The 12,314-nt window shown below is 35.4% G+C and overlaps 1 protein-coding gene across 3 annotated transcripts in view; it reads right to left on the bottom strand.

Moving 5' to 3' along the window:
• Nucleotides 1–2,410: 2,410 nt before the first annotated feature.
• LOC131500318 (zinc finger protein 570) overlaps nucleotides 2,411–12,314 on the bottom strand; it is a 38,009-nt gene continuing 28,105 nt past the window's right edge. For all 3 annotated transcript variants that reach the window (XM_058709402.1, XM_058709400.1, XM_058709401.1), the window contains exon 5: nucleotides 2,411–4,394. In XM_058709402.1, the coding sequence (XP_058565385.1) occupies nucleotides 3,037–4,394 (1,358 nt within the window). In that variant the 3' untranslated portion in view covers nucleotides 2,411–3,036. The remainder of the gene's footprint in view (nucleotides 4,395–12,314) is intronic.

The raw sequence follows: 12,314 nt of genomic DNA, 5'->3' as shown, positions 1-12,314 counted from the left end.
TGGCTGGGGAGTGGGGGGATAGGGAGATATTGATCAAGAGGTATAAACTTTCAGTTATAAGGGTAAGTTCTGAAGACCTAATGTAAAGCATGGTAACTTATAGTTAATGTATACTTGAAATTTGCAGAGACCTCAAGTGTTTTTCACCACACACACACACACACACACACACACACACGATAACATGTAAGGTGATGGATATGTTAATTAGCTTGATTGTAGTAATCATTTCACAATGTATAAATGTATGAAAACATCACATTGTACACCTTTATACATACAGTGTTGTCAGTCACAACTCAGTAAAGCTGGGGAGGAAGAAAAAGACTGATGGGGGAAAATGTGTAATAAGTAGGCCACAAAACCGTCAGCATAAGAATACAGTCATTGTCAAAACACTGATATACCAAATTGTTAACAGTGATTGCATCTGAAATCAATTATGTGTCAGCTTCTTTCTGAAGAGAATGATGAATATGGATGGGAACACCAGTGGCATGCCTGAGATATAGTAAGGAAGTAACTTGACAAAAGCAAATACTTAAATGTTATTTTTTTATTATGAAGTAGTTTAAATATACAGAAAGATATAGAGAATAAGAACCTACCTATAAACCAACAACCAGCTTTATCAATTTATAAGAATTGGCTATGTTTGCTTATTTTTTAAAGAAGTGAGTGATTAACAGATATCTCCTTTTGCATCCTTTTCTCAAGCTTTTTCTCCCCCTCCAGAGGTCACCACTGTTTTGGATTTAATTATTATTTCCATGAATGTTGTTATACTAAATCTATATTGTATTTAGCCATGGAAAATACACACAGCATCAATTTGCATATTTTCAAACTTTATATAAATGGTACCGTATAATACAAAATACTGTCTAATTCAATTTCATTAATATTGTTTTAAGATTTATCCATGCTGACAGAAATATCTCTACTTCATTCTTTTTAACTTGGGATCTAACTTCTATTCACCCTAATGGTTATTTTGGTTGCTTTAAGCTTTTCATTCTTAAATAATACTGAAATAGACTTTCATGTATACTTCTCTAGACACATGAAGAGAGGAGAGACTATAAGAGGTTTAAGTGCGGAACTGCTGGGTCAGAGAGTATCTGCATTTTCAACTTTACTAGATATTGCTAAATTATCCTAAATACAACTACTTCCAATAGCACTGTATGAACATTCGTACTGCTCCACATCTTTCCAGTAATTGGTACTATGATGCTTTTGCCAATGTAATGATTTTGAAATAGTTCACTATGATTTTGTTTGCTTTTCCCTTACTGTAATGGATATAAACAATTATTCTAATAACCCCAAATCCATCTTTTCTCTATGGGTCTAAGCCATCTTAATCATATGCAGAATTTCTAGACATAGGTCAGACTCGACAGCTGTCTTGCTTAAGAGTTCACACTTCATAGATGAATTTAGAACAAAGCTGTGAAATTAAAAGGAAAAAAGACCTGAGGAATTTTGGTTCTAATTGGAGTGAATTTGTGAATTAGGAATAGCTGACAACTTTTATTAGGCTCTCTCTTCAGCTTAGACCATATAATACTCCTCAGTTGATTATTTTTCATTTTGCTAGGTCTAGAAAATCTATTGTTTTATATTTAAGTGTTAATGATTTTAGCCTTTGAAATTTAATTCCATGAAGACATAGTCTTATCATTGATCACTATTGTCTCCTTGTGTCTAAAACCATGTCCAGCAAACAGTAGGTACTCAATATTCACTGAAGGAGAAATTATATACATAATATATATATCATATATATATATGATATATATATATATCATATATATATATATCATATATATATATATAAAATATATATAGGAAACCCTATATATATTTGTCTGTAGCTTTTTACCCTCAATTCCTATTTGGTTTAAATTTTACAACCACTGGCTAAAACATTCACAAACTTTGTACTTTTCTGTGGTGTAGAACAATTTAAATGCTTCTTAAATTACTTAGATTCACCCATACAATTGCGTGGGCCTGGTGTATTTTTATGGGACAGTATGAATTTCTATGTTTATTGGTTTTTTGGAGTTGTGATCCTCTATTCTTTTCTTGATCTATATGTGAGTTCTGTATTCTTCTCAATCATCATTCTCCTTATATTGTTTATCCAATTCTCTTTAGAAACTTCCTAAAACTGGTTGTAGGTGTTAGTAGTTCTACTACTTGTCTATCCTGATTACATATCTAGAGTGCAAAGACTCCCACTTATGTTTCTAAAATGTTTAGGTTTTCTTAATTCTGACCTGCTGCTTCCCAGGGATGTTCTACTTTGTCCACTGAAGAATTTTGTTCTAGCTGTGGAGTAAGTAACTTAACATATGCTGAGTATGTAGAACAGTGCCTGGTGCAGAGTAGACACTCAATACACGTTAGCTATTATGATTTATTGAATATCTGCTATAATTGATGTGCTACGTGAAGCACTTTACATGCAAATTTATTCCTTTATATGCATCAGTCTACAACAGACACTATATCATTTAATAATCACAGTTCTACAATACAGTATCCTTTATTATCCCTATTTTAAGAATTAAAGAAAACCCTGAGGTTTAGATAAGTCAAACAAATTACTCAAAGTCGTACAATGCCACAGCAGTTGTAGAGCTGATTTTCCAGAATCTAAGCTCTTAGTCCTGGGAAGTGCCTAGTGCTCAGTGAAGGAGACTGGAATAAATAAAATAAGACTGAAAGGTATGTAAGAGCCAGATAATGAAGCACCTCATAGACAGTTTAAAGACTGAGGATATTAGCTTAAGAAAATAATAAGCCAAAAAAGAAAAAAAGTTTTAACTGGAGGCAGTGATGTATTCTTATACTCAAAAAAATCAGTTTGGGGCATGGTGGGAATGAATTTAAGGGGATCAAAAGTTGATATAAGAAGACCTCTTGGAAAGCTACAGTATGGTGATTGAGGTGAGATGAATCTACGGTGACTTTAGAGATAGAAAAAAAAGAATATAAATTCTGGATATATTTATGAGATAGTGTCTAGAGAACTTGGTGATTGACTGGATTGGGTGGTGAAAGTGACTCCCCAAGATGGATTCTCTGATGATGAGCAAGGTGTGCATGCTGCCTGAAAGTTTTCTTGCATTCCTTACATTCATAGGGTCTCTCTCCAGTATGAATTCTCTGATGTTGTGCAAGGGATCCACAGTAACTGAAAGCCTTTCCACAAACGTTACATTCATAAGGCTTCTCTCCAGTATGAACTCTCTGATGCTGAGTAAGGGATGAGTCATTGCTAAAAGCCTTCCCACACTTAATACATTCATAGGGTTTCTCTCCAGTATGAACTCTTTGATGTTGGGCAAGGTAGGCAATCTGGCTGAATGCTTTCCTACATTCTTGACATTTATAAGGTTTTTCTCCAGTATGAATTCTCTGATGTTGAGCAAGATGTGAATTCTGGCTGAAAGCCTTCCCACATTCCTTACATTCATAGGGTCTCTCTCCAGTATGTATTCTCTGGTGTACAGTAAGGTATGCACGAAGGCTAAATGCTTTCCCACAGACACTACATTCATAAGGTTTCTCACCAGTATGAACTCTCTGGTGTTGAGCAATGGATGATCTATTGCTAAATGCTTTTCCACATTCAATACATTCATAAGGCTTCTCTCCAGTATGAACTCTCTGATGTTGAGCAAGGTAAGCAAACTGGCTAAAGGCTTTCCTACACACTTTGCATTCATAAGGTTTTTCTCCAGTATGAACTCTCAGATGCTGAACTAGGTGTGCATTCTGACTGAAGGCTTTCCTACATTCCTTACATTCATAGGGTTTCTCTCCAGTATGAATCCTCTGGTGTTGAACAAGATTTGATCTCTGGCTGAAGGCTTTTCCACATTCTACACATTTATATGGTTTCTCTCCAGTATGAATTCTTTGATGAAGAGTAAGAGATGAGCTCTGGCTAAAGACTTTTTCACAGTCATTACATTTCAAAAGTTTTTTCTCTGTATAGATACTCTTGGGCTTAATGGCCATTAAATTTTTTTTAAAGCTTTTCTTATGTGTATCATGTTTATGCACTTTCTCCTCTTTGGTGGTTATCTGTTGTGTATGAAGCAGTGTGTTCAGATGGAAATTTCCCCAAGATTTGTTATATTCTTGTGCTCTTTTATTAACAAGGGGTTCTTCATGAGTGATTGTCTCTTCCTTGAAACATGCCTTCTGATTTACTGGCTGTGTCTCAAAATGGTCCTCACATTTCCATTCTTCTCTTAAACTGGAATACTCAAGGCCACAGCTTGTAAGTTTTTCTAGAATCTTCTGGGATGACTGTGCTTCATAAATATCTTGCTTTGAGGTTAATTCTTCAGTCTCACACCTAGATTCCCAGCCTGAAAAATAATTTAAAAACATGTCTCCTCTATGATGTACCAGAAGAAACATTTCTGAATTTACATTCATAAAGTGAAGTATGTGTATTTAATAACAAATAAAACCCATAAGAACATTGGCTTTTGTAGTTCTGATGTTTGTAAGAAACTGAAAATAGATCATACAGAAACTTGAAGAGGAATGATTAGAAATTATAAGAAAATTAGTAAGGTAGGGGTGCCTGAGTAGCTCAGTCGGTTAAGCATCCAACTTCAGCTCAGGTCATGATCTCGCGGTTTGTGAGGTCAAGCCCTGCATCAGGCTCTGTGCTGATAGCATGGAACCCACTTTGGATCCTCTGTCCCTGCCCCCCTCTCTGCCCCTCCCTCACACTTTCTCTCTCAAAATAAACATTTTTTTTAAAAATCAGAAAGGTAAATCTCATGTCAATAAGGAATTATGGAGATGGATGGACTTGGTTATAATTTTACGCATGTATGAATAATACAAGCACTGAAATAACATCCATTATTATAGTTGTTTCTTGCAAGAATATTTATCAAACCTTGTGCCAAAGTCTTCTAATGCTTTTGATATTAAACAAAACAAAGATCCTTACCTTTATGGACCTTATATTCTTGGGGGAGATAGGAAATAAATGCTAAATGAGTAAATTTTATTATATGTTAGAAGGTACTAAGTGCTTCAGAAGAAGAAAAGCAGGGTAAAAGAGATTAGGAATGTTGGTAAAGTCAGTCAAATGTTGGTAAATTAGGAATAATTAATAAATTAACATTTAAGCAAAGATTTGAAATAAGTGAAGAAGTCAGTCACTTAGATATTGAGAAACAGCACTGTGGGCAGAAGAAATAGCCTAAAAGTAGAAGCACATATGATATGTTTAGGGAATAGCAAGAAGGCCAGTGTGTCTGGAGAGGTGTTGTAGGAGATGAAGTCAGGAAATAAAAGATAAGATTATTTAAGGTTTATATACTTTCTAAGGAATTTGGTTCTTATCCTGAGTGGGATGGAAAGCCACTGAAGTGTCTGTGGAGTAGAGGAGTGATACTTATGTACAGTTCAATGAAAATACTGAATGGAGGCAAATATGGAAGAAGTAAGGGGACCTATGAATGTAGTAATCCAGGTGAAGATGATGAGGACCCAGACCAGAGAGCTATCAATGGAGGTATAGTGAGGTGGCCAGATTCTAGATGTATTTTGTAGGAAATGCCAAGAGGATATCCTGACAGATTGGATATGGAAAGTAACAGTAAAAAGAGATGAGCAAGCCTTCAAAGTTTATGTTCTGAGCAATAGAAGAATGGATTAGCCATCACCATTGATGGGAAAGGCCATGGGCACAGCAGGTTTAGGTGGGGATATATGTAAGATCTGGAGTTCAGTTTTGAACATAATAAACTTAAAGTGTTTTTAATTTTTATTTTTAAAAATATTTATTTATTTTGAAAGAGAGAGATGGCATGAGCGGGGAAGGGGCAGAAAGAGAGGGAGAGAATCCCAAGCAAGCTCCACACTGTCTGCACAGAGCCTGATCCAGAGCTCGAACTCACGAACTGCAAGATCATGACCCAAGCCGAAATTAAGAGTCAGACGCTTAACTGACAGCCACCCAGCCAAGTTGATTTTAGACATTGAAATGGAAATGCTGAGAAGGCAGCGTTATGGACCCATAAGACTGAATTTAAGATAGAAGTCTGGACTAGAGATTTTAAACTAGAAATTGCCAGCATATACATGGCAGTTAAAGAGAATATATTACCAAGAGAATGAGTATAAAGAGAAGAGAAAGGAGCAAGTAATGAACCCCAGAGCACTCCATCCAACATTAAGATATTTGGGAAAAGAGAACAAACCAAAAGAGATTAAGAAGGAACAAATGTAAACCAAAAAAATCATGGCTAAGAATATTAATATCACATGATATGAAATTAAATGTAATGAAAATCAACTTGTTCTGGGGTGCCTGGGTGGTTCAGTCAGTTAAGTATCCAACTTCAGCTCAGGTCATGATCTCACAGTCTGTGGGTTCAAGCCCCGCGTTGGGTTCTGTGCTGACAGCTCAGAGCTTGGAGCCTGCTTCAGATTCTGTGTCTCCTTCTCTCTCTGCCCCTACTCCACTCATGCTCTGTCCCTTTCCATCTCTCAAAAATGAATACATGTTAAAAAAATTTTTTTTGAAAATCAACTTGTTCAATGATTTATACTGAAAAAGATTAAAATACAGAATCACAAAACACACACAGTACTGGAATATTAGTCAAGAAATGTCACAAAAGTAATAATAACAACAGCTAATAATAGTGACCATTAAAAAGAATTATGAATATGTTGTGACTTGCAAAACACCAGAAATGAATCATACCATAAATAAAAGGCAAATAGAATGTAGAAGCTATGTAGAAGAAGGGAGATTACTATACTATTTATACTTATTTTTTTCAAATAAGATTGTATCATTTTGCAACTTCTGAATCAATTTTAAAAAGCAATAGAGGAAGGCATAAAGAAAATAACATCAGGAGATAACTAACATTGACAACAACAATGAAGAGGGAAAATACCCTAAAAATAAACTTTGCAAGAAATGAGCAAAAAGCCTTACAATTCTAATGAGGGACCTGGCCCCCCCCCTTAAATTTGAATAAAGGGAGAAGATGCATACTTGGTTTTTCTATATGAAGAACCAAAATGTAAAGCCATTAATTCTAAAATTAACCTATTACTTTCATTCAATTACAGTCAGAGTGTCATAGTGAATTTTTTAAAAAACTGGGTAATAAAGAATTTGGCAGGGTTTTGTCCATAGTTCCAAGAGGTAACCCTCTAACCACTCTAAGTTACTGGAAGGGGTATAATTGTGAGGCCTTGGACCATACCTGATAGTTTAATATTTTATTTACTTTTGAGAGAGAGAGAGAGAGCGAGCACGAATGGGGGAGGCAGGGGGCAGAGAGAGAGGGAGACACAGAATTTGAAGCAGGCTCCGGCCCTGAGCTTCAGCACAGAGCCTGATGCAGGGCTTGAACTCACGAGTTGTGAGATCATGACCTGAGCTAAAGTCAGACACTTAACTGACTGAGCCACCCAGGTGCCCCCATACTTGATAGTTTATAGCTATAGTTTATGACTCATGGCATGCCCCTAGATGGTTTTTGCTAATGTGATGACTTAGGATGGAGGCTAGCCATGCCAGAAAGACCAACCATGTGATTAAAGGGTTGGTGCTTTGAGCTATCATGGTATCAGTCTGGGAAGGGAAGGAGGATGGAGACTGAATCACATTGTGCATTGGGCAATGATCCACTCAATCATACCTACCTAGTTAAACCAAAACACAAACAAACAAATAACTCTGTAACACTGAAGCTCTCTTGAAAGCTTATTCTTTTGAATATTGAGATGTCTGGAAGGCCCTTTCATGTTTGCAACTCTGCCAGACCTTGCCATTGGTGGCTCTGCTTTTGGCTGGTTCTTTGTTATCTTTTGTTACAATAAAACTGTAATCATAATATGGTTCTTTCCTGACCTCTGGAGGTCACTGTTGTGAGTTATCAAACCTGAGGGTGACTGTGGGCACCCTCTTATCTGTAGCCAGCTAGTCAAATGAGAGTGGCCCTGAAGATCCCCAAACTTGCAGAAACTATCTGAAATAAGCACAGTCTTGTGGAGCACCATTCTCTCAGATTTTTCAGTTTGGCAAACTGACTTCAAGAATTTTTTTTTTAAATCCTAAAGTTTATCAAAATAGTAAACATGTATCCAGGATAAGACTATATGCTGTCCATAAAACATGCATTAATAAATTTAAAAAATTTTTAATGTTTTTATTTATTTTTGAGAGAGACACAGAGCGTGATGGGGGAGGGGCAGAGAGAGACAGGGAGACACAGAATCTGAAGAAGGCTCCAGGCTCTGAGCTGTAAGCCCAGAGCCCAACATGGGGCTTGAAGCTGTGAACTGCGAGATCATGACCTGAGCCGAAACTGGATGCTCAACCAACTGAGCCACCCAGGTGCCCCCGTGCATTAATAAATTTTAAAAGACTGAAATCATACAAATTATCTTTCTCAATCATAATGAAATGAAACTAGAAATCAATAGCAAAATAATACTGGAAAAATCCACAAATATGTGGAAATTAAACAACACACACTTAAACAACCAATGGGTCAAAGAAGAAATCACAGGGTATCTTGAAACCAATGAAAAGAAAAATATAACATACCAAAAATTATGGGAAATTATGGGAAATTATCAAAAGCAGTGCTAAAAGGGAAATGTAAAGCTGTTAATGCTTACATTAAAAAAGAAAGATTGCAAATCAACAACCTAACTTTACATGTGAACAAACTAGACAAAGAGCAAACTAAACCCAAAGCTAGGAAAAAGAATATACTGAAGTAGAGATCAACAAAATACATAGAAAAATAATAGAATCAACAAAACCAAGAGTTAGTTCTTCAAAAAGAGTGACAAAGCTGACAAACTTTTAGTTGGACTGACTAGGGGAAAAACAAGACTCAAGTAACTAAAATCAGAAATGAAAGGGGCCACATTACTACCAATTATAGAGAAACAAAAAGGATTATAAGAGAGTAGTATGGACAACTGCATGCCGATAAACTGGATAAAACGGACAAATTCTAAGAAACACACAACCTTCTAAGACTGAATCATAAAGAAAGAAAACCTGAACAGACCCATAACTAGTAAGTTGACTGAATCTGTAATCCAAAGCCTTCCAACAAATAAAGGCCTAAGACCAGATAGTGTCTGTGGTGAATTCTATCACAGGTTTAAGAATTCACATAATCCTCCTCAAACTCTTCCAAAGAAATGAAGAGGAGTGAAGACTTCCAAACTCATTCTATGTGGCCAGCATTACTCTGATACAAAAGCCAAAGTAAGATACCATAAGAAAACTAGAGACCAATATCCCTTACGAGCACTGATGTAAACCTCATCAACAAATACTAGCAAACTGAATTCAACAGCATATTATAAGGCTTATACACCATGAGCAAGTTGAATTTGTTGCTGGAATGCAAGGATGGTTCAGCAAAAATTAATGTAACACACATTAACAAAATGAAGGAAAAAACTCAAATGATGCAGAAAAAGCATTTTATAAAATTCAACACCCTTTTATGATAAAAACACTGAACAAACTGGCAACAAAAGGAAACTACTTCAACATAATAGAAGCCATATATGAAAAGCCAACAGCTAACATCATATTCAATGGTGAAGGACTGAAAACTCTCCTTTAAGATCAGGAACAAGGCAAGAATGCCCACTTTGACCACTTTTAGTCAGTATAGTACTAGATGTTCTAGCCAGAGCAATTAGTCAAGAAAAATACATTTTAAAAATCCAAATTATAAAGGAAAAACTAAAATTTGTAGATGATATGCTCTTATATGTGGAAACACTAAAGACTCTACATCACCCCCACCACTTAGAATTAACAAATTCAGCATAGTAGCAAAATACAAAGTCAACACACCAAAATCAGTTGTATTTCTATGCACAATCAACAATCTGAAAAGGAAATTAACAAAACAACTCTATTTACAATAGCATGAAAAAGAATAAAATAGGAATTAACGAGATGAAAAACTGGTACAATGAAAAAACTACAAAACTTTGCTGAAAGAAATTAAAGAAGATGTAAATAAATGGAGATATCCTGAATTCATGGTTACAACATTAATATTACTAAGACAGCCATACTACCTAAAGCTACCTACAGACTCAGTGCAATCCATATCGAAATTCCAATTATGTTTTTTTCAAGAAATAAGAAAAATTCATATGGAAACTCAATGGACCCTGAATAGTCAAAACAATCTTGAAAAGGAAGAAGAAAGTTGGAGATCTCACACTTCCTGACTTCAGAACTTTCTTCAAAGTTCTACAGTAATCAAAACAGTGTGGTACTGGCATAAAGAGACATACAGACTAATGGAATAGAAAACAGAAAGTCCAAAAATAAACCCTCACATGTATAGTCAAATGACTTTTGATAAGGGTGCCAACAAATAGGAAAAACCCACAGCTAATCTTATTCTCATTGAGGAAGAACTGAGCACTCTTCCACTATGGTCAGGAACAAGACAGGAATGTCCACTCTTACCACGGGTATTTAACATAGAACTGGAAGTACAAGCCACAGCAATCAGAAACCACAAGAAGTAAAAGGCATCCAAATTGGCAAGGATCTACTATTTGTAGATGACATGATACTCTATACAGAAAATCCAAAAGACTCCACCAAAAAACTGCTAGAATTGATACATGAATTCAGTAAAGTTTCAGGATACAAAATCAATGTACAAAAATCTGTTGCATTTGTATAAACCAATAATGAAGCAGCAGAAACAGAAATCAAGGAATCAATCCCATTTGCAACTGCACCCAAAACAATAAGATACCTAGGAATAAATCTAACCAAAGAGATGAAAAGACCTATACTCTGAAAACTATAAAACACCGATGAAAGAAATTGAAGACGACACAAAGAAATGGAAAAACATTCCATACTTAAGAATTGGAAAGCAAATATTGTTAACCTGTCTATACTACCCAAAGCAATCTACACATTTAATGCAATCCCTAGCAAAATACCAATAGCATTTTTCACAGAGCTAGAACAAACAATCCTAAAATTTGTATGGAACCACAAAAGACCCTGAATAGCCAAAGCAATCTTGAAAAAGAAACGCAAAGCTGGAGGCATCACAATTCCAGACTTCATATTATATTACAAAGCTGTAGTGATCAAGACAATATGGTACTGGCACAAAAACAGACACATAGATCAATGGAACAGAAAAGAAAGCCCAGGAATGAACCCAAAACTATATGGCCAAATAATCTTTGACAAAGCAGTAAAGAATATCCAACAGAATAAAGTCTCTTCAACAAATGGTATTGGGAAAACTGGACAGCAACACGCAAGAGAATGAAACTGGACCACTTTCTTACACCATACACAAAAGTAAATTCAAAATGGATTAAAGACCTCAATGTGAGGCAGGAAACCATTAAAATCCTAGAGGAGAACACAAGCAGTAACCTCTTTGACAGTGGTCGTAGCAACTTCTCACTAGATAGGTCTCCTGAGGCTAGGGAAACAAAAGCAAAAATAAACTATTGAGACTTCATAAAAATAAGAAGCTTCTGCACAGTGAAGGAAACAATCAATAAAACTAAAAGGCAACCTACAAAATGGGAGAAGGTTTTTGCAAATGACATATCTGATAAAGGGTTGGTATCCAAAATCTGTAAAGAACTTATAGAACTCAACAGCCAAAAAACAATCCAGTTAAGAAATGGGTAGAAAACATGAATAGACATTTTTCCAAAGAAGACATACAGATGATAAGGGTGCCAAGACCATTCAATGGGGAAAGGACAGGCTTTTAACAAATGCAGTGAAAATTCGATATCCACATGCAAAACAATAAAGCTGGGCTCTTGCTTTACATCATATACAAAAGTTAACCCCAAGTGGATCAAAGACCTAAATGTAAGACCTAAAACTGAAATATTTTTAGTTGTTAACATAGAGAAAAAAAAATCCTCATAACATTGACTTTAGCAATGATTTATTGGTTATAATACTATAAAACATAGACAACAAAAGAGGAAGTAAAAAAACGGAATTTCATAAAAATTAAAAACTTCTATGCATTAAAGATTAAAATCATCAAAGTAAAAAAGCAACCCACAAAATGGGGTGAAACATCTGCAAATCATGCATCTGAAAATGCATATATATCCAGAATATATAAAGAACTCCTACAACTCAGTAAGAAAACAATTTAAAAATAGACAAAGGTCTTGAATACACATTTTTCCAAAGAAGAGATACAAATGTCCAACAAGCATGAAAAGATGTTCAACATCACTAA

Source organism: Neofelis nebulosa, chromosome 17, assembly GCF_028018385.1.
Source record: "Neofelis nebulosa isolate mNeoNeb1 chromosome 17, mNeoNeb1.pri, whole genome shotgun sequence".
NCBI classification, from domain to species: domain Eukaryota; kingdom Metazoa; phylum Chordata; class Mammalia; order Carnivora; family Felidae; genus Neofelis; species Neofelis nebulosa.
This window is presented reverse-complemented; position numbering and strand designations above follow the sequence as displayed.